Source organism: Fistularia commersonii, chromosome 6 (genome assembly GCF_037954325.1).
Source record: "Fistularia commersonii isolate RoL2024-O1a breed Wild chromosome 6, RoL_Fcom_v1.0, whole genome shotgun sequence".
NCBI lineage: Eukaryota > Metazoa > Chordata > Actinopteri > Syngnathiformes > Fistulariidae > Fistularia > Fistularia commersonii.
This window is the reverse complement of record NC_141289.1, coordinates 11,312,116-11,334,906: the sequence shown is the minus strand read 5'-3', so window position 1 is coordinate 11,334,906 and position 22,791 is coordinate 11,312,116. Positions and strand designations below refer to the sequence as shown.

The 22,791-nt window shown below is 38.3% G+C and overlaps 1 protein-coding gene across 4 annotated transcripts in view; it reads right to left on the bottom strand.

Moving 5' to 3' along the window:
• LOC147233358 (FERM and PDZ domain-containing protein 4-like) overlaps window positions 1–22,791 on the bottom strand; it is a 63,126-nt gene that overhangs the window by 11,697 nt on the left and 28,638 nt on the right. For 3 of the 4 annotated variants that reach the window (XM_086148076.1, XM_086148073.1, XM_086148074.1), the window contains exons 2-6: window positions 5,282–5,404; window positions 2,665–2,816; window positions 1,321–1,423; window positions 675–720; window positions 191–295 (exon numbers count right to left, since the gene is read on the bottom strand). In XM_086148076.1, the coding sequence (XP_086004202.1) occupies window positions 191–295; window positions 675–720; window positions 1,321–1,423; window positions 2,665–2,816; window positions 5,282–5,404 (529 nt within the window). The remainder of the gene's footprint in view (window positions 1–190; window positions 296–674; window positions 721–1,320; window positions 1,424–2,664; window positions 2,817–5,281; window positions 5,405–22,791) is intronic. The other variant, XM_086148075.1, reaches the window with a different exon arrangement.

Genomic DNA, 22,791 nt, shown 5'->3' with positions numbered 1-22,791 from the left:
TGTGTATGCATATGTGCATGTGTATGTGATAGTGCATGTGTGTGTTGTATGTGTGTGTGTATGTATGTGTGTGTGCATGCATATGTGCGTGTGTGCGTGTGTATGTGTTGTTTGTGTGTGCGTATGTGTGTGTGCGTGTGTGTGCATGTATGTGTGTGTGTGTGACTGATGTGCGTGTGAAAGAACTGACTGGAACCTGGCCGTTTATAATGACCTCCTCTGCAAAGCGCACTTTGACTGGATTGGACTTGAGCATGGCTTTTTTGGCTGCACTGATGAATGCTGATTTAGGGGACTAAGAGGCATCCATCCAAAAAAAGAGAGACAGAATAATTGAAGGAAAGAGGAGAAGAAGAAAAAGACAGAGACAAGCAGATGGAGGGGGAAAAACAGAGAAGCATAAACACATGCACAAATGAAGATAAAACAGCTTTATAGGGCATAACAACATATTGGATATTAAGAGTATGTGCTTGAAATTAAAAGAGAGGTATACCACATATATCTCTCTGACACTGGAAGTGACAATTTGGTTCAAAACATCAGTATGAGGAATACACAGGGAGTTATTTTGAATAATAATTTTTCTTGTGGTTTTGGAAAATTTTGTAATGAACAAACACCCCTGGAGGTATGTGATAAAAAAAGAAAGTAATTTGACAACTTCTACTTACAGGATATGGCTGGACAACAGTCAACATGATAGATTCTTTACAGCTCCTGAGGGACGAAAAGGGGAAAAAATTAACATACTTACCAATAAAAAAAAAAAAAAAACTTTACAAGAAACTGTGGGTAAACATCAGGGACTGATTTAGTCTGGCATATTCTTTGTGAAGAGATGACAAACATCTTTAAACAGCACTTGAATTCTGATGTTGTATTGAGAGATGACTTTCAATGACTCACCTTGCAAGTTTTCCTGTATGAAAACTTTGCCAGGTTTTCATAAGAGTGTAGTGGATTTTGTTGAATTTTAAATTTTGGTCAGGTGTAAATTTTAAAACAAAATTATTTCTGCTCAATTATTATTTTGATACCAGTTATCGTAATTGTTTTCTGTGCTGCATAAATTTAACAGATAAAATAAAATAATATTATAGCTTGTCAACTGATGATCTGACGAGTATCTGAGGTTTGTTGACACATAAACATCTCAAAATGGAAATACAGACCAAAAAACATGAATATTCATATAACACTGAGTACAGTTGAGTTTTATGTTCATTCTAGAAAAGTGTTTAACATTTGATTCAGTCTGCTTTGGTTTTATCATTCTGTAGAATAATTAGTTAGTGTCATGGAAATTTTTGTATCTACCTGACGAGGTCAATGACTCGTTCTCTTGGAGCTGAACTAACAGGTTCATCGTTGATCATGATGATCTCATCGCCTGGCAACAGCTTTCCCTCTGAAGGACCACCTAAACACACACACACATTCATTAATTGCACGCAACAAGCTGTAGTTGGTTCCACTACTGATCAACAGAAATAGCAGGTAAATTGTGTCAAATGATTCTGTGAAAGTGAAGCTAAAAAAAGATCTACTTTAATTTTGAAATATTTGTGTTTCCTGTATGAATCTATGTTTCTTCTGAAATTTCAGTAGTGGCTTCACATACTTGACTCAAAAATGAATATCATTTGAATTCAAAATTGATCAATTATTAAGATACTCAACCATTAAGACTGTCTGTTCCCTTAAGCAGTAGCTCAAGGCTAATTCAGTAATCATGTAGACATCGAAATCAAAGCTTTCTAGGGGAAAAATGAAGACAGTAATTTTCTGCTTCCAATTTGGTTCATTTATTCTACAATAGATAATTTCCAAAACTTTAGTACACTTTAAAACTCTAGGAGGAAATAATGTCATTAGTTGCAGGAGCATGATTTGTAAAATTATAAACTGAAATAAAGAAATAGAAATTAAAAGAGATTGAACCCATCTAATCCACCTATTTAGTTTGTGAAGGAATCACAAAGGTTCAATGGAAAAAGACCCCTCCGATGACCGAAGAACTAATGCATCTTTGTGACTGGTGATCCAGCTATAATGGCTGATCCTAACCAATGATACTCTATGGTTAATTTCTTTGAGTAGTTAAAGATAGGGCTTGGTAACTCAACAAATTCCTCATTTCAGATTACAGTGAGCGTGACAAATCCCAACATCCCTTTAAATTGGTAGGTTTTGTATTTTGTATTTATTTACCTTATCGCTCGATAACACAACACATTCCTTGATTTATTTGCATTTATTTCTGAATATATTTTATAGTGGGTTAAAATTCAATGTTTCTCTAACAGGGACAACACGGACATTGAACAAAGTTATGGTATATATTTGTGATAGAGATGTAGTTCATTCAAAATAGTTTACATTTAAAATGGTTGTACAGTATTGTGTTATAGCAATACAAAGTGCAGTGTTCATGCTAAAGGATGTGCAATGTCAAGTTAGACAGTTCAACTGACAGGCTGCTTGCTTGTTATTATTGTTATAATTTTAAAAAGACTCACATCGTATTAATTTACCATGACTATTTCATAAGAAAGGTGTGACTGATATTTCACATTATAATCTGCTTTATTCTCAGATGCACAATGTTCATAGAGTTACAACATCCAGACACCAGCTTGATGCTGAGAATGAATCCTCTACCTGGTGTTACAGAGCGTACCACTACAGGTTTCTCGCTGCCTGCCACAAAGCCAAAACCCAGCACGGGGTCTCGCCTCATCTCCACCAGCCGGGGTACTGGGGGGAGGCCATCCAGGTGAACCTCTTCCAGGGAGCTGCTCTGAGACACTTGGCTGGAAATGTTAATGAATAAGGTTAGTTCCGTCAAATATATTTGGTAAGAGAAATAAAAAAGGCCAAGGACATCACTGCGAATCAATGACATATTGGACGCTTGTTGGTAAACTAGACTGATGAAAAATGAGCAAGAATTGTTTAACTTCAAGAATGAGTTTTGCAGAGGGGAAAAAAAATCTTTCGTGAGAGTCTTGCATAAAAATTCTATCACTGTATTCATTTTGACAATACAAATGACTTTTAGCCAGAGACATAACATTAAACCTGGGATGAATGCTATGTTCCTACAATTTTTAAAATAAAACCTGGCCCAGGTCCAGTCATTTGCACATCATTTTATGCTGAATAGCCTCTTGGAAAACGCAGCAAAGGTCCTGTGTTCAAAAGACTTGTCATGTGCAAACAGGAATTAAACTAGACATAAATAACGGTCTTCACGATGCATTGAAGGGTTAATTTTGAGCAGGGTTAAAATTATGTCCAACAATATGATTTTTACATCACTTACTGCACTTTCATCAAGTCACTGTAATATTAGTTTCAGAATATCTATTTGCGGTGTTTGGCCTAAATTTTGCTAGTTGTGTTGCAGTTCTCCTGGATGTGACCTTAACGCCAACTAGATCACTCTAACTCTACACTTCACCTCTTTTCTTTACCGCATATTTTCTTCCTCCCTTTCTTTATCAAATTTCTTCTTTTCCACATGAAATAGAGACATCTCAAACTGAATCAGCCCCTAACAAGGCATGTTCCAATCTGTGACGTTAGCTCTTCTTCCCATTTCTGTGGAGGTTCTCAGTCATCCAGGTCATGTTGAAATCTTCTTGTCGTGGCAACTGGACTTGAATTTCTTCACTTGAAGACGTTTCACCCCTCATCTGAGAGGCTTCTTCAGTTCTAATGACCTGTGGGGAGTTTCCGAATATGACTGCCAGGGTTTTGGTCGGGTGTAGATTATGGCAGCTTGTTATGTAGCCTATATTAATGAAACAATTATGATGGAGGGCAGCGTTGTGGCGCAGTAGTTAGCATTTCCACCTCACAGCATGAAGGTCCCTGGTTTGAGTATGTATAAGGGACATTTTTGTCTGGAGTTTGCATGTTCTCCGCGTTTATGCTTGTGTTTTCTAGTTTCCTCCCACTGTCCAAAACATTCAGTAGGTTCAGTGGAGATCTTAAATTGCCCAGAAGTGTCAGTGAGAGACTGAATGGTGTTATGTCTCTATTTATGGCCCTATGATCTATTAGCGACCGGTTCAGTTTGAACCCTGCCTCTTGCCCGATCACAGCTGGGCTAGGCTCCAGCCCCAGCTCCAACCCAGAGACCCAGAGAGCAGGATAAACAGTATACATAATGAATGAATAAACGCAAAATGCACATGATAAAATGTATATAGATCATTCAGGAGAAAGAAACATTTTCAGATTAGCTTACATTAAAGTGTACAGAAAAATGGCATTTCATTGTGGGATATGAATCCTGACATAAGTGATTTAGTGCTATTTATGAACAATCACAATAAGCAAATTAAAATGTCTGAGCGTCTTATTCATTCATTTATCATTCATTATTCACCGCTTATCCTACACTTAAGGCTGCAAGGATGTTGGAGCTTATCCTAGCTGTCATTAGGGAAGAGCCTACCTTCCGTGGGTTTGCCGTTTTTCTGACAACAAAAAAGGCGTGGACAGATGGAAAAATATTTTTGTTGAGAACCACTAAGTGAAGAGAATAGAGAGTAGGTAGAAAGGTCGAAAGGAAAACAGAGCAGAAAGTGTACAAGTGTACTCACAGAAGAAAAAAAAGGTGATGGAACAAAATAAATGATGAGGATAGTATCCATCATCCTCTAATGCACAAGAAAAAAAAATGACCAACAAGAGTTTGAAAGGGAGGGATTGAATGAATGAAAAATGAGAATATGACACAGCTCTGGAACAGAGGCTTTCAGCATTGGAAGAACATTTAAAAGGGAGTGCACATTTATGTCTCATATCAATGAATTGCTATGGTTTGAGTATCCTCGTTCCTGCAACCAAGTGGATGATCCAGTCTCGTCAAAATCAGCTGAAATTTTAAGGTGACACATCTCGCACTGCTGTGCTACAGATTTCTGGTAGAGCATAAAGACGGGCAAGGATGGATGCAAGGATTGGAAGAAAATAGTGGATTGCCACTGGGGTGATGAAGTACAGTTCAAATTTTTTGGACGGAACAGTGCATGCACACGAACAGCATTTTGCTGCAGAAATAACCAAAATGCAAAATTCCTGGCACACTTTTCAATGATGCTTTACAAAACAGTGTGAAATTCTGGTTCTAGGAATCCTAAAGGTACGCTTTTATATGTGTTATCTCTGGAGAAATATCTTTCAGTACATATTTATTCTAGAAGTAAATTCAACCTTCAGTCTTTTCTGTCAGAAAAGGAGTTGTTAAGATTAAGATGGCACATACTTGGTGAGGCAGTCCTGGACTTCCCTGGAGCTGTTCATGTTGTCCCAGCTGTATGGAGGGCCCTGGAGTCCACCCCAGGAGCCTGGGCCAGGGGGCGGCCAGCCTGATGATTTGTTCTTATGGCTAGAGATGAAGGAAGGAAACAACATTAAAAGAGTTCTACATTGCTGGTGTCCAGCTTTTTATTGTTTGAATACTTAACTTAATTATGGATTCCCAAGTGTATTAAACTTTTATTTCATGTACTGAATAATTCCCAATATATCCCAATGACCAGCGATATACCTTCAGAATATTACTCAAATAATTATCCTAATACCTGCATTATAATTAGCATAATTTAAGAATCAAAGGGGTATCAGTCCTTTGTCCCTTCCATGTAGAAAAACTGTTTTGGCTAGACTCCTCTTTGTCCGGTTAGTAACTTCTTGTCTCTCAGTGAGAAGCTTACATTGTGAGATATGAACACTATCAACTGTGGTCAAATGACGACTCATGGGGTTTGCTGAGAGGCGATCAGTTGCTCTGTGTTCAAACACTGCTGTGATGTGAACTTTGCAGTTTTACCCATGCAGTGAGCAAAGCCGCTAATGTGACGGGTAAATGGTGGTGTATGCTTTGGGCAGCCAATGTTATTGAGAATTTCAGGACTTTGGAACTGAAGAGACAGCAAAGGGTACGGAAGAAGATGAAAGGGAGGAAAACAGTGGTACCTGTGCGGCACCTTGGGGCAAAATCATGGGGACAAAAAGTTCATCCAATAATGAAAATAATGAATTTTCCCCATGGGTCCAGTGCTTTTGAATTTTCAATCCCCCAAGTCTTAAAAGTGCATCATCTAATCACACATCCATAAAAAGTCATCTAGTATATGCGCTTTTTCCACCAAAATCATCATGGATGATAAAAAGAAACAACTTAGAAATATATAAGAATGAACCATCTTTTTTTCCGAATGCTGCTTTAAACCGCGAAGAAGACTTCAAAGTGCTGAGTTCAACTCAGAGTAAGAGGGAATAAGCAGTGCAAGGAAAAGATTAGTGAAGTCTTTGTGCGAAATTACAGACAATCATTCTGCACAGCATCTTGTGCTATTGTGTTGTTATCTTTTTAAATTGAAAAAAGTGCTTCCTCTGTGATGTCATTACTGTATGTATCCAGCTGACTGATTTCCATATTGTGTTGTTCATTAGTTGAAACCATTTCATAGCTTGCAGTATATTGAAAGACACAATTTGATCAAAAGTATTCATTAGCATCGTCCACTCCTGCAGAAAAGCTGTTAGTGTGAAGGAAGACACAAAACAAAAATAGAATGTCAAATGATCTCAAGAAATTTGTAGAATTCCCATTGTAAACATCCAGGATGTTGATCAATACCTAGAAAAGCTTGATTGGCTTATTTTGGATTCTGCTGTTGTCCATGAATTTGAGTAAATTGCTACAAGTTCTGTTGATCTTCAGTCATCCCAAAAGAAACCAAATCCGACGCCACTTAGGAATCCCAATCAGCTCTTGCGCTAAAAATATATTAAAGGCCGCGACATTATTAGACCCGAGGATCTCAACGTTGATAGACATTAATCATTCAACTGTTTGTCATTGTGCTGCTGCTGCTGCAGAGAGCAGCTTTGGTCCGAACAGAACTAAACTGCAATGGCCTCACCTCCTTTATCCTATAATCCCTCTCATCAAAGAGAAAACAAATCCAAGCTTGTCTATGTAATAGAGAGAAAGAAAGAGGAAGGGATGGAGGGAGGGAGAGAGGGAGTAGTAAAATATGCAAATCAGAGTGTGTCCAAGACCTTGCATTTATATCTGAGGATGTATATGAGGGTAAGAGAAAAGCAGCAATCTGTACGTTAACACGGCTCCATCTCAGAGCGAGAACCTCCATGAATGAAGCTATAAAGAGAAACTGTACAACTTTGCATGACTGGAATCGGAAATAGTCTGTGTTTGGGGTGTCGCAATTATGGCTAATGGACAAGAACTTGATGTCTAAACCTTCACTCTGGCCTGAGTGACTCTGAAAACCTGGTACAATGATGAAGAAGTCACTTGTTTCCGTAAAGAGCATGCGCTGCAATTCCTGATTTCTCCAGTGAGTGTCATGCTGTCTTAGTTAAAAAAAGCACAGGATGGTAAAATTTTAAACTACATGTTAAAAGCTGATAAAATGTTCACTGCATGGTTCGAAATGGAATAGTGGATTGAATATGTCTTTGCCAATATGAACACAATAAATAATGTTGAGGTTATTGAAAAAGAAATTGAAAAATACAGACAATAACACATATATTTACAAATACACACGCACACGCACACACACACATATATATGTATATACACACACATACAGTACGTGGGTGTGTGTGTATGTATATATACATGTATATATACACACACACATATATACATTTGATAAGATAGGGATTCTGGGCTTTGTTATTTTTGCTCTCAAAATAATGACTTTTTGTAGCATTATCAACCTCATGATGGCAAAAGCTACTTAAAATTGCAAGGATAATACAGATAACTATTGAACTGCTGCCAGGATTGAGGAAACAACGGTATTTAAATTTTTTAGTAGTGACCAAGATAAGCAAAATAGTGTTGCACTTTAAAGGTAGCAAATAAAATTGCATTTGCTTCAAAGAAAAAAATATGACAAAATTCAGACAAATAAAGCAAAATACACAAGAGGGAACTATTTCTAAATTTGATAGGACTGTTTGTCCAGACCACCACACATAAAATCATGTTTTCTGAACTGCTAATTGTAATAAGGAAAAGATATCAGAATCCAACTGAGTTTGACAAGTTATCACTTCCTGACAAAAATTAAAAATAAACACACACACACACACACACACACACACACACACACACACACACACACACACACACACACACACATATATATATATATATATATATATCGACTCTTCTTTGCATACTCAAATTTTCTATTGCTTAACTTTTTGTATTTTATCTTATTTTTCTTGGCTGGGGCAGCCAATGTAGTGCATTTTGCTCATGAGAAGTGAGTTTTCCTTAATCCGATGTGGTAGCACAAGGACATGACATTGGACCATGACATTGGTGATGCTAATGTCCTTACAGATTACTGGGTGTATAGCCTGAGGTACCTCTTTCATACACACACAATCTTAAATGATAAAAAATACATATAAATCTATTAAGATTCCTGTAATATGATCTGAAAAATGGATGTAGACATCAAAAATGAAGTTGATAGACCTAAATTATTGTATACCAATAAGCTGCTGAAGGAAGAGAAAGTGTGAAAGCTGATCTAAATATGGTCAGACACAAAAATAAACCTACAGTAAATATTTTCCATTTTTTTTTGCAAGCTTGGTTGTTGAGTTGTTGAGGGGGAGCGATTATATCGATTAATGGTTTCCAACCATTAGTTTCCAAGTTTCCTTTTTGACAGTGTAATGCCGTTCTATTTGAAAATAATAATTAGAAATACAAAAGTAAACTACACTGATGTCATTTAACCATATGGTGAAGATAAAGATAATCAGCAGCATACATTTTCAAAGATAGATAAAACAATAAACACATATCTAAATATTGTGGTATGAGAGAGATTTTGAATGACAAAGATTTGACAAATTTTACATTGTCATCAGTTTCAGTATTTGAATATTTTGTGTGCGAATGTATATCACCACAATCTCCTTCTGTTTTACAGGGTTTAAAAAGAATTGATTTCTTACATACGTCATTCAACCAGGTAGTGTGAGGTCAACTGAGTGTGACCATTGTGCACCAGGAAATCCATACAAGAAAAAATGTTATACATGCAGCAAGTAAGGTTAAAGCAGAAAACAAATCAATATCTATTCTCTTGCTGTATTTTATGGTAAACCAGGTGAAAAAACAACGATACAGACATTTCAGATCCATATGATATCATTGTCTGGATACAAACATGACATCTTTTTTTCCGATCTATCATATAATATCAGTACATTCATAGGAGAGTTAAATTGCCCAGAGGTGAGAATGAGAGTAAATGGCTGTATGTCTCTATATGATGTAAATGAGGGAGTGGTATGTCTCTAGATCATGTGGGAAGCGAGTGAATGGCTGAATATGTATGAATGTATGAATGTATGAATGGCCCTGTGATTGACTGGTGACCAATCCAGGGTGAACCTGCCTCTTGCCCAATGACAAACAGGATAGGCTCCAGCTCCCCTGTGACCCTGAGTGCAGGACAAGCTGTATAATGAATGAATGAATGAATGAATGAATGAATGAATGAATGAATGAATGAATGAATGTGTACAGTAGCATTCAATAGTATACAATACTTTTTTTGCTGAATCATATGCCAAGCCATCCTATCATTGGAGGTCATGAATCCTTCTTGCATGATCCTCAACAGTAACAGTTCTGGCACATCTCCAAGCGGACTCATTTACTAATGGTTTGTTTCAGGTTGTTAATACCTATTACAGTGATCCATCAAAGGGTTCACCCGGGTTAATATCTATTTTACCTCACACACATGAGACTGATATGTAATAGTTCATCAGAGAAAATTAACAACCACTCTTGATTTATAGTGGTGGCTCTAATTGTTGCGGTTCCTACAGAAGACGAGACCCATTTTTCCTGATCACTTTTTTACTGTGGTCTTTTTCAAAGGGCTCAGCTTCTATTTCACGTGTCGCACAAACTAATGAGTAGGAAATGTTGTATTATTGAATGGCTACACATTTTGCTGGATGATGCGGCTGCTTTTTAATTTTGCCTACAAATAATGAAGCAAAACTTAGCATTCAAGTCCATGTCACTAGAATAATACATTTTTATTGTTTCAGTGAATAAGATCAGAATATTTTAAAATGATCACCCCTGGGTTTTGTGGACTGAATCCTTGATATGTTATACAGTGTGTGCATTACCTCTCCTCGTCTTCCCTCATACAATAATAAGACATGTATCTATCAGTCTCGTAACATAACTGTAGTTAGTAACACTTGTTTACATGGAGCACTGAATGAATGAAAGATTGAACGAATGAGTAAAAGTGAAAGAATTTCCTGAATTCACTCAGAAACGATGTATATTTTTCTCAAATAACAAACTGAAAATCACCCCAGTTTCATACTGCATTGATGAAATAGCGAGAATGTAAAATATACATTTGTAATCAGTTGGAGCTATTTTATTCATGCAGCTGTTTTTGGCTGGATCCAGCCTCACAATGGTTTCATCACTGGTTTTGGCCTGAAATTTACTGGACAATTGTTGCTCAGCTTCCAGAGTTCTAAGAAAATAGTTCATTATGCTAGTCCTGATATCATCACACTGATATTAATAATAATAATAATAGAAGAAGAAGAAGTAGAGGAAGAAGAAGAGGAAGAAGAGGAAGAAGAAGTTAGAAGTTAGTTTAAAAATTCCCTTTATTCAAACACTGGGATTTGACGGGAATACATTCAACAAGAACATGTAAAGATACTCAGCATAGCTCAGTGGCAGGGGGTCAACTTACAATGACAGCATCAGGTCGCAATGGTTGTTTACAGAACACAAAATGCCTCCTATCACCCAAGTAGAAATAAATTCCCCTAAGTTGGCGGTTCGATAAAATAAATGAAATTCCACTTTTAGGCAAGTCTTCATCAGTGCCTTTAAGACCTTCACTGGACTCTCATTTCCTTGATCAAGGGTCATCTTTTTTCGGTTCCACCAAATGGTGACTTTGGTTGAAAAAGTTTAGTACAACTGATACTCTCTTATTGTTCTTCAAATATTTTGGACCAGAAACAAATAAATGGAAAGCGAAGGGAACCCACAAACCAAGAAAGAAACCCTCCAAAAAACTAAACAGTGGCAGCAACCTGGTCATTCAATAAACAAATGAGGCAATGTGTCGGGGCGCAAACTAACCAAACAGTCTCTGGTCGCATTAGGCCCAAATTGGGCCCCACACGTGTGCATGGCTATGGCGCTGTACACAATCCACCCCTGGACGTCACCTGGCCACTTTTCCAGTTTTGGCTCGAACAGAGCTGGCCAGCTCCTTTTTGGGGAGGTGTCTGCCTCTCCAAGGTGACCAATTTGATAAACGTATCAGTGTCACTAAAGTTGTTGGAGACATCAACTTTCTTATAGAAGGTATTAGCTAAGAAGACATTAATGTCCTCTAAGGTGAAAAAATCAATCTGTACCTTATCACTTCTGCTAACTGAAATAGTGTCCGACTCTGAACTACATTTCATGCCCTCTGCCTCACCTAACAGGCTTCCCATCCCACCTGTACCCGCAGTAGTTTCATCATGTATAACACCGGAAAGGCTTGGGAACGCTCCTGTCCCCACTGTCGCCATAGAGGCAGCAGCCTCATTTCCAGCTGCGACCCACTCTGCAAAGGGAGGCGGTGATCGAGTGTGCAGACAGGGGGGAACACCTGCACGAAGGTGTCGCAAATGACCATGCCGCTGGCAATTAGCTGGTAGTCGAGCGCTTCCGACTTCAGGAAGGCTCGGTTCATTCTGGACATTCTGGATTTTCATGTTCTACCTGCTCACTGACTGCAAGCAGTCTACCATTATCCGTACTCTACAGAAGAGAGACAGAAGGGAGGGCTTGGAGGAGGCCATGTATCTTATTAGCCGGCACTGCCGGGCATGTGCACAGGTACCTCCTGGACCAAACAATCGAACAAAGCAATCAAAAAATCATGAACATGAACAGAAAGAACTCAGACAGAAAATAAACCAAAAAACTAATGAAAAATTGAATGGAAAGGTGGGCCCAATGGCCCAAAAAGACACTTTCAGTCTCTATTTCCCTCTCGCTTAACCGCACTGGTAGAAGAAGAAGAGTTTGAGTTTAAAAATTCCTTTCATTCAAACACTGGGATCTAACAGGTATGCATTCAACAAGAACAATGAAAAATACTCAGAAGAGCTCAGCGGCAGGGGATCAACTCGGGTACATCAACTCACCATGGTTGTTTACGGAACACAAAATTCCTCCTATCACCCAAGTAGAAATAAAGTCCCCCAAGTTGCCGTTTAAAGAGAAGAAATCAATCAATCATATGTGTTTGTGGCTATAGCACCATGCACAATCCTCCACTGGAGGTCACCTGCCCACTTTTCCAGTGCTGGCCTTTTACAGAGCCCACTAGCTCCTCTTCGGAGCGGTCCCACTTTGAGTCCTTCACCTGATAGGGGGTGCAGGTTAAGAACCTTGACACAAGTTGCATAAAGGTCTCTTTTGTCTGTAGCATGAAAAGTTTTCAAGCTTTGGGTTCCGAATGCCAGTAGTAGGTCATCCTTGTCCTCCTACTCCCAAACCTGTGGCGGACTGGCCAGCGAGGGGAACCTATTGTCAATATTCTTGCGCATCGTCAGCATAAGGACACAGGGTAAAGGAGTGCTCCTGTTCCCTTGGACCCAGCAAGCGGAAGCCATGGAGCCCGTTCCTGAGTCATGAGCGCAAAGGCTCGGGGGCTAAAGCATAGAGCTTGCCAAAGATAGGGCAGCCTTGTCTTGTTCCACATGTAAAGAGCGATTGGCAGGCTCAGCCCTGTGCCCATTTTGACCAGGCATTGTGCATTATTGTAAATTAGGCGCAGCAAGGATACAAAGTTATTGCTGAAAACAAAAGCCGTGGGGCAGTGCCAGGACTGGTGAGGTCAATAGGCTCAATAAGATGGTGAGGGAAGCCCACTCGTTGGTGGGACTGAACCTGGACCACCTTCAATCGGTGGCAGTGGGGAGGGTGAAGGACAAACAGACATCAGATATCAGTGCTCTCTTGTTTCTGTCTCTCCCACCATTGATGTTCAAAGAGCCCATCCTAATAAATGGCATAAATGGGGGAAGAGAGACACCAGGGTGAGAAACTGGACATGAAATACAAGGATGATTGAAAGAGCAAAGCGTGATACTTGGGCTTCTTCTTTATTTTCCTTGAGATTTTGGCTTTCGCCTTCCTCAGAAGTGTGACCTGTTTCTCCAAGCAGTACCATGTCCTTTCAGCCAAAGGGTACAGATCTTGCAGTTTGTTGATGTTGCTGACAAAACTGATAAACCGCAGCCACAACCCCCATGGGCTGCGCATCGAGAGAAGCACTCCCAGCCGGGTTGTAAGCTCGTAGCGCCATCATATCGCCATTATTAACCAAAGCACTCTCCAATCCCAGCTTTTTGTGTGTACAACCAACTTGTTTGTGGCCCACATGTCCACATTCAAACATTTCATCCGCCCTGAACTTGCCTGCCCCATATATGAGGCATCTCCATACTTCAAACGGAATGAGACTTCCAGAGTTTGTGACCGCACCTCCAAAAACATCAAGACTTGCCTCCTCAGGGACTGAAGTTGCTTCAGCCAAGGATCCTTGCACTCGAGGTTCACAGTTTTAAAGCCATGGGTGATCTTTCCAAACCTTTTTAGTTCACTGTCCAACAGACCGTTTGGAATGAACGGTGGCACAACAGAGTCAGTGACCCGACTGAGGGTGCGGGCAGGGGGGGAAACCTGCACAAAGGTATCACCGATGACTACGCCGCTAGCAATCAGCAGGTGGACGAGTGCTTCTGACTTCAGGAAGGCAACCACAGCTCAGTTCATTCTGGACGCGCACATCAGATTTTCATGTCTTACCTGCTTGCTGACTGCAAGCAGTACACCTTCCACTGACACTGTGCTGTCAGGCGCCATAATCTGAACTCCTTGCCGGAGAGATGGAGGGTGGACGCTCGGAGGACGCCATCTCTCCGATTAGCTAGCATCCCCGGGTCGGTGCACGGGCACAATCAAACATAGCAATCAAAATATTGTAAACATGAACAGAACAAGCGCATAAACTAAAAAAAAAACCAAAGTAAATATACAGAAAAAGGTGAGTGGAAAAAAATGGTCCAAATGGCCTAAAAAGACGCTTTCAATCTCTGCTTCCCTCTTGCATACCCATACCCATAGAAGAAGAAGAAGAATCACTATTGTAGCGAGTCAAGAATGTTGGTGTTTATGTTGATGCTTATTTTCTGTGTGATTTGGGGGTAGCTGGGAATAATGTGGGTGTGGTTTGGGGTGCAATGAATTCTTGGGGGGTTTTACCTGGAATTGAGCGAGAACAGTTAGTTGTATTGCAGGCTTGTGTGCTGTGGCTGTGGCCCACAACAGCTATTGCTTATTAAACAGACGTTTACCATCATCTGGGTGTTTCTCAGGTGACTAAAAATGCTACAGCATTATAGCAGCTTGCTAAAATATATATTTAGAGCTGAATTTATAGATGATTCACTAGGAAATCCTTGGAAAGCCATACCCAGAAGTCCTGTGAATCAGTCTTATTGTGCTCTTTCCATCGTATATAAACACTATGATTTCTTGAATTATTTGCCCAAGCAATGATATTGTAACTTTTTAATGTTATCATCATCATTAAATATTCTCTATATTTTATTCAATGTTTTGTGTCCTGGGTTAGCATTTGAATAAAGTCATATTACTAAAGTTGCCTTACCAGTGGCCCAAATCAGTGTCATTTCTGTCAATCATGGTCATTTGTTCAACAGTATCACCAAGTATAATTATCCAGCAGTCTTCTTGGACAATAGATATTTAAGAGTGCAAGCAGTCACTGGAATGTTTCTTCTTTGACCTTTGCTGACACACACATTTGATTCAGAGTATGAATCCCAATTTAAACCAGTCACTGTAGCCTTTCAAAGATTCACCCTCAGGATTGAGGACATTTAAATGGTTGTTTGCAACAATGGAGAGGTTATTTGTTATGCCTGGGAGTGGAAATAATTTTGCGCAGTGCACACACACACACACACACACACACATTCACAGTCACATTCACACACTCAGACATTAGATCTGTAAAACCCCTCAAGATCTATATCTAGACTGACCGAATTTGCACAAAAGGTGAAGAGCTCTCCATGGATACTTAGCCTACATGATGACAATGCAAAATGCAGCCACAAGCATAAAACCCACATCTACTTGCTGTTTTCTGCCTCCAGGTCCAACCACTTTACACTCAATGGAACAACTAGGCTAATTTCAGCTAAGTTTATTCCATGGGAAGTGCTATTTTTCTTGAAAGCCCTCTTGTTGAAATTCTCCCATAATAAAGGATAAGGTGAGACCTGGCCAATTACATGAAAATCTAAACCTACTCATTTTAACGTATGATTAGTTTGCACTCATTCCACTTTGAACAGTTATAATGATTTTAAGTGATTTGATATGTCACTCAATCAAAGGCGTTTGGGATTTGAGTTATACAAAGGCAGCTTTTCACCTGATTTTGTTTTACATTTCTGAATATGCATACCTGAGACATGATGGTAAAAAGAAAAGCTAAAAACTTCACTTTTTTCCTTCATTAGTGTAAACTGTTTGTCTCAAAAGCATCAGCTTCAAATTCATCAGGAATTAAGTTTTCTTGTTGAAATGAATCAATGAAAAAAAGGAGAGGAGGGAAGGGGTAGCAATAATTATTATCAGTGTTTTTTGCCTCTAGTACGTCTTAATGTTCATGGGATATAAACTTTGATACAATTTAGCATATAACAGCGCAGATTAACTGCTAAGCTCATTGGGCTAATGTACTGGAGCATTATACTCTCCCTCATTTCTTGTGTAATCAATGCAAATAAAGTAACCAAGGCTGTCCTAGGCAAAATGATGAGTTTATCAATATTTCTATCTAATATGTTCTTTAAAGATAATGAAATTAATAAACCTTTCCTGTCAGCTTTTCTCAGCCTAAATTTGTTAAATTTCATGTAATTCTAGTCTTTCATGGCTCATTCCTGTTTTGCATTTTATTATGTAATTTAAGTTGTGATGTCTAGATAATCAGTTGGTCCTGATTTTTACCCATGGTAAAATCAAAAAGCAAACAAAAAATATAAACTTTTGTGTTAAGATGCCCAATGTCTTCATAAATTGTGATTACCTGGTGCAACATATTGAAGATCGGCTAACAGTGATCTGCTGCTAAAATGTCCTGATGTGAACTTCAGTTGACCTATTCTGTTTTCATAATTTCCCAAAGTAACAAGATTTCAGGCTACAACATTTCTGGCAACATCATTGTGTTTTCCTCTTTCTGATTGTTGGCTCATACCATCCCCCACCAGACCCCTCCCTTGCTCTCTCTGCATTTAAGATAAGATAAGATAAGATAAGATAAGATAAGATAAGATAAGATAAGATAAGATAAGATAAGATAAGATAAGATAAGATAAGATAAGATAAGATAAGATAAGATAAACTTTAATGATCCCTATAGGGGAATCCTTTGTTACAGCAGCATAACAGTTATAATGTCAAAAAAAAGAGTAAAATAAATATAATATGAATTTTATATAAATAGAGAGACAGAAGACAGATGATAGCAAAACATCCACAAATAAATAGACAGCAGCAGCAGCAAGAACAAGAACAACAGCAACAGCAACAACATCAGGAAATAATAATGGACAGCATAAAGGAACAGTGTGGGTGAAAAATACTCAACCAGAACTAAACGCCAATATAAATAGAGAAATAAAAGTAATGAATAAACTAAATAAAAAAAAAATAGGCAGGAAGCGTGCAGACAGGGACAAACAAGAATAAGAAAGACAGCTGAGTTAGGGCATGATGTGAATGTGTGAGGTAGTTAATGGGGTAGTGAGATTGTGGACGCAGCACAGATGCACCACAGGCTGGGCCGAGTTGTGTGCCGCCCCGATTGCTGTTGTACAGTCTGATGGTTGTGGGCAGAAAGGAGCATCTGAAGCATTCGGTTCTGCACCGGGGTGGGAAGAACGGTTGATTGAAGGAGCTGCCCATCAGCCACAGCTCGTCGTGCAGGGGGTGCGAAGGATTGTCCAGGATAGCTCCTGGTTAGTCCTTCACTCTCCCCACTGCCACCAATTGAAGACGGTCCAGGTTCAGTCCCAACACCGAGCGGGCTTTCCTCACTATCTTGTTGAGCCTATTGACCTCACCAGTCCTGGGACCGCCCCACCAGCACACTATACCAAAGAAGAGTGTGCTGGCTACCAAAGACTGGTAGAAGCTCGCCACAGACACCAAATGACCTCAATCTCCTCAGAAAGACCACCTTGCTCTGACCCTTCCTGTAGAGTGCATCAGTGTTTCTCCAGGACTTTGCATTCTTCCTTAAGTATAAGTATTGTTAGAGGTTGCTCTTGAACAGCTTGCACTATTCAGCTTTACTATCTGTGAACATGTCTTAGCTTTCAGTGAGTGTGACACACAAGCATCAACACATCACATCATTACACAAACTAATATACTCAGAATAAAATTTCTTCTTATGTAATATCGCAAACAAACTTCATTCTACATGGATGTGACCATCTGGCAGATAAAAAAAAAACACAAAACTAACATTTAAGAAATAAAGTGTAACAGAGACACACTGGGCCTTCTGAAACCACTGGAAAATGTGAAAAATCAATAAACAAAGAAGAAAAGAGGACTGACAACTTTTAAAGAACAATTCAATGTTCTCATGGAACATTGGTCAAAACCATGAGACTGTAATATTTACCACTCTAAAATCACATTAAGCTGTGCAATGTATCCAACAAGAGGATACACTGTATTACCTGCAAATCAACCTTCCTTTCAGAACATATTAGACACTGAGCACTGCTGCAGTTGACTCATGGGGTTTGAATCTTTATATCAGAACTTTATATCAGATCTTTATATTAGAACTCAGCTTTTTATAAACACACTTACCAATGAGGAATCACTCCACTGGCATGTGAGGATGGAATTACTTAAAAGCAAAGCACAGAAAACTCTCACAAAGACATCACAGTGGGAGCGCCCAGAGCTCTCCAGTCAGGCTTTTGTTTGGTTGGTTTCAGAACCACGGACAGCTCCCTTCTCAGCACTGTTACTGGTGTGAATACAGATTTTCCCAGTCACTGCAGTGAAAGAAATAATATATGACCTGCCTGTCCGCAGACACGCACGCATAATTACACACGTCAGGGTTAAGTCAATATGTCCAGCGTCTGCTCCATCCATCGCAGCTGCCAAGCCTTGTTAAACCTCAGGTCAGTTCGCTCTTATTAAACAATGACAATCCACCAGTAGACTGTATCATCTCAAGGATCAAGTGACCCATTGACAAGAAGTCCAATTCATTCTCCATTATTATTTTTTTCCACACTTTCCGGTTTCATTGTTATTTTTAAAATGCTGTCTTTGCACCATACACATGTAAAGGAATGTACCAGTTTTTTGCTACAGATTACAGGATTATAAATGCATATCCATGATTTATGTACTTTTTAAACATCTGTTTTACAAAAACAGTTTAGGTTGGTTTAGCCACTTTAAAAATTAAAATAAATGCATTTTTAAAAGAAATTGAATCGACTACTAGCCGTCACAATTGTTGTTATTTTGCCATCATGTTGTAACACTTCATGAGAAATGAAAAGCTCATGGAAACAATGTTTTTTTTATCCCAGATAAGGGGTTACTGACAGTCACAAGGTACAATCACTACATCAAGTGCTTTGTCTTTTCCTGAGGAAAGAACTTCCATAGGAAATGAAATGCTTCTGCATATGATACATGCAGAAATCTAAACTTATACAATACATAATAGCTTTTTGGGGTGTATAATTGACGGTTCTGTGACGAATATAACCTAACATTTATCATGCAGAGTGGCATCTATGCTCCATTTTAGCATGGGAATCATACAAGATTTTTTTTTTTAATTTAGGCATAGAGACATAAGAAATGCATATTGCATTTATTCATAAATTGGTATAGCTTTTGGAGTTATATCAATACATGTATTGATCCTCCACCTTTTTCCTACAGGTAATTATGGCCAAAAGGCTGAAATACAGAAAGAGTGTGGTCGTTAGGTTAAAAAGGGATAAGATTATGAAAGTATGGAAATACGCTGGCAAATATTTTCACCCACTGTTTGATGGATGGATTGTTACGGCTGGATTGGTATCGGCCCTGAAATACTTAACTGTGCTCCCTTTTAACCTTTGCAGCACAGTGGTGCATCACTGTGGGATAACACTGTCCAATGCACAAAACAACACTGACCCTTTTTAAATGCCACATGAAGCCCAACAGACTCAAGGTGTGGAAAATAGAGTGGGGGCAGCAAGTCACATTGTATTACTGGAATATCTGACAACTTGCTATGTGAGTACTGTTTGCTAATTTTGCTCAAAGGGAGCAACACTTATCCTCAGGTTTGAGATCGGAAACAGACTTTGTTGATAATTATTTCAAACTTATTTCAAGCAATAAAATACCCTACTTTTCTTAATTTATCACATAAGTTTATCACATTCGCATTTTGTAGTTGATACAGATATAATCAGTGAATTCAATAGTCATTATCAGTTATAATCTGCATAGAATGTTCTGAGCTATGAGGTCTTAGCAATAGATCATGACCATGGTAGTTTTGGCCATAAGAAAGTGTCCAAAACTGAAAAAAGTGAAAGTGAAAGTATTATATATCATTTAACAATGCAAGCCTTGAGTCTTTACTATGTTATGGAACACATATGGTCAATGATATTTATCTTTACCCTGATAGAAAGATGTTTTGAGAAATTTGAGATGGAAAAATTATAAATCATCACTGGTTTGTTTTGTCTGAGGACAAATGATATGTACCTATTTTTGTAATTGTAGGCATTTCACTGTGAGTGATGACAATTGATGAAGCAGTTACGTAATGACTTGGAAAAAAATCCTCTGTGTGTGCTTCTACCAGAGATAATGAGACAGATGGAAAAGGATGGATTGATGGCTCTCCTGTGGAAAGTTTAGACTGTCATTCATCAGTAATGTTAAAGGTAAATTAAAAAGCCATTTTCTTAATTATGTTTACATGATTAGATGAGGGAAGAGTAATTTGAAAAACTCTTGGATGAATAAGAGTTTATTTTTTTCTGCTTGAGGCTGCTGATTATTTTTGATGTTTCATTTGCATACAATCATGACTCTGACAGAAACTTATAATTACAATGAAAAGACAATTTTCTGCATTGTTGTTGTTTTTTATCATCATAATTAAAAAATAATTTCTGTATTCAAAGTTTGTCTCCTGCTTCCAGTGATCTGATTATGTACTTCCAACCAAGGTCAACCTGATGGCAAGTTTAACCACCAGTCACCTTCTGGTTGGCTGGCCGAACTTGCGTGAGCTGATGGCGATCAAAAAATAAACTAACAATCCAATCAGTTCAACAAAACCGGGAAGAGCATGTTGTATATCTCCATCAGCGTTTGCTAAATTAATCCACTGGTGAAGACTGTGTCAGTACACACTAAACAGAGATTGATACATTGCTGCAACTTCATTTGTCACCAGCTGTATTCCGCTTAAACACCACACAAGATAAACATCTGCAACAAACATTTGCAGCATAATTCCTTCCAGCTAAAAATATCACAGCTGAGCAAGTGTCCTTAAACACCACTTAAGAAGGTCACACAGGCGATGAGTGATGATTACGACAAAAGGCGTACACTTATGCTTTTTGAATCATAACAAAAGAACTCATGAAAATCCCTTTACTCATCGAATGATGTTTAAAATACTTCCCAGAGGATGGATTTTCGGGTTTTGAGAAACTCATAAGACTGACTCACTATATTGGGCTTGTTAAATGTCTTCATGAACATCTTTGCAAGACAGTGTGCAAGGTGGGTCAAAACATTTATTTACATTTACTTTGAAAAGAATGTATCAATTTACACATATCTACAGTCAAGATATATTCGCTGAAATATTAACAAGTTGAAGGATGGACCTGTGACATTTGTACATGTGAAAGTACATGTGCAGGCATTTAAGCGTACTGTACTGCAGGTCTACAATACATTTGTCATATGTCATATGACAGTATTTGGAGCAGAACTAATTGCACCTCTAGCCTCTTTTGCAAACACATGTTTCAGCAAAGTAACAAACGGTAACTCATCCAACATTTATCTTCACTCTCAGCTATCTTTAGATACATTCAGGGACGATTCAAGAGAGTGACAAAGTATTGCAGGGGCACAGTGGCAAAGGAGAAAAACATAGGGCACGAAAGGTCCAGTTAAGAATTAATAAACTAAATCAAACACAGCCTGTTGCAATAATCTGTTTCATCTGGTTCTCTCAATGATGGTTTTGTGTCAAATATGGATGATGGTGACCATTTTTACTACAAGGCCAATTACTAATTAAAATGTCAAATATCAATCATGTACTATTTTGTTTTACCCTGTGGTTGAATAGTTGGTGAACATATCACTCTCAATAACTAAAAATTGATGGCTGTTATTGCATTTCAAAATAATGTTGTAAATAGGGTATGTTAGAAATGTTCAACAAATGTTCAACAGTTCAACAAAACAACTGCGACACTATTCAACTTTATGTGTTTTTTTGTATTTTCATGAAGTCTGAATACCCAACACACATTTGGCAAAAAAAAAAAAAAACATGAGCAGACAATATTTTGTGGCTGGTAACTGGAAACTGCTAAAATAATACAAAAGGATTCGTTTTAGCTTGAGTTAAAGCTTCATATTAGGGGTAAATGATCTCCTGATGGATATACAAGGAAGTTATTTTCAAACAGTTTATATATAATAATATCAAAATAAATCATGTATGTTGACACAATTTCTGAATCCCACTTGGGTTTAATTTTCACACATTTTCATAAATGTCACCCCATTAATGAAATATTCATTTAAAATAATTATATGAAAAAATCCAGATCTCAAATGATGAATTAAAGTGGGATTACAAGAATTAATTAATTCCAGATTAGTCTTTTCCAAATTAAGTTTGTGTCACTTCTTTTCCTGGACCAACTTCAAAAGAGAAAAAGACGGAAAGACTTACTAAAATGTTAGTTGGAGAAGACAAGTTTCCCTTCTTCTCTTGTTTAGCAAAACCACTTCCTGCGTGGAGCAATGCTCTGGCCACATAGATCAATTATTGAATATGCACTTGCAATGAGGCATGTACAATAAACCTGCAGAAACTTAAAAATCCTTTTAAGTTTTTCTGAAACTAAAGCACCCCAAGCAAGAAGTCTGTCATGCTTGTGATGTGCTGGTAGTCATCCCATAATCACAGGCACATATACCTAAATCATCTATGTGTCCTGACTTATGACATACATGACTTTACTGAATTCATTTATGAGCAGCGACAGCAGCTACAGCAGCTGAGGGAATAAGTGGTATTGAAAAAGGAAATGTCGTACATTGAGGCATGCAGTTTTTCTCTGAATATGATGAATGTAAATGCAGTGTGTTTTATGTGTTGTTTTTCCGCATCGGAATGCATCAAATGACTGATATAGAGCCTGCCTGTACACTTTTGCATAGAAAGAGGGTACTCGTTTCTCAGACAACATTTTTTCCACCACTGCTTTCAATCTCCAGCGGTTTTGAACCAA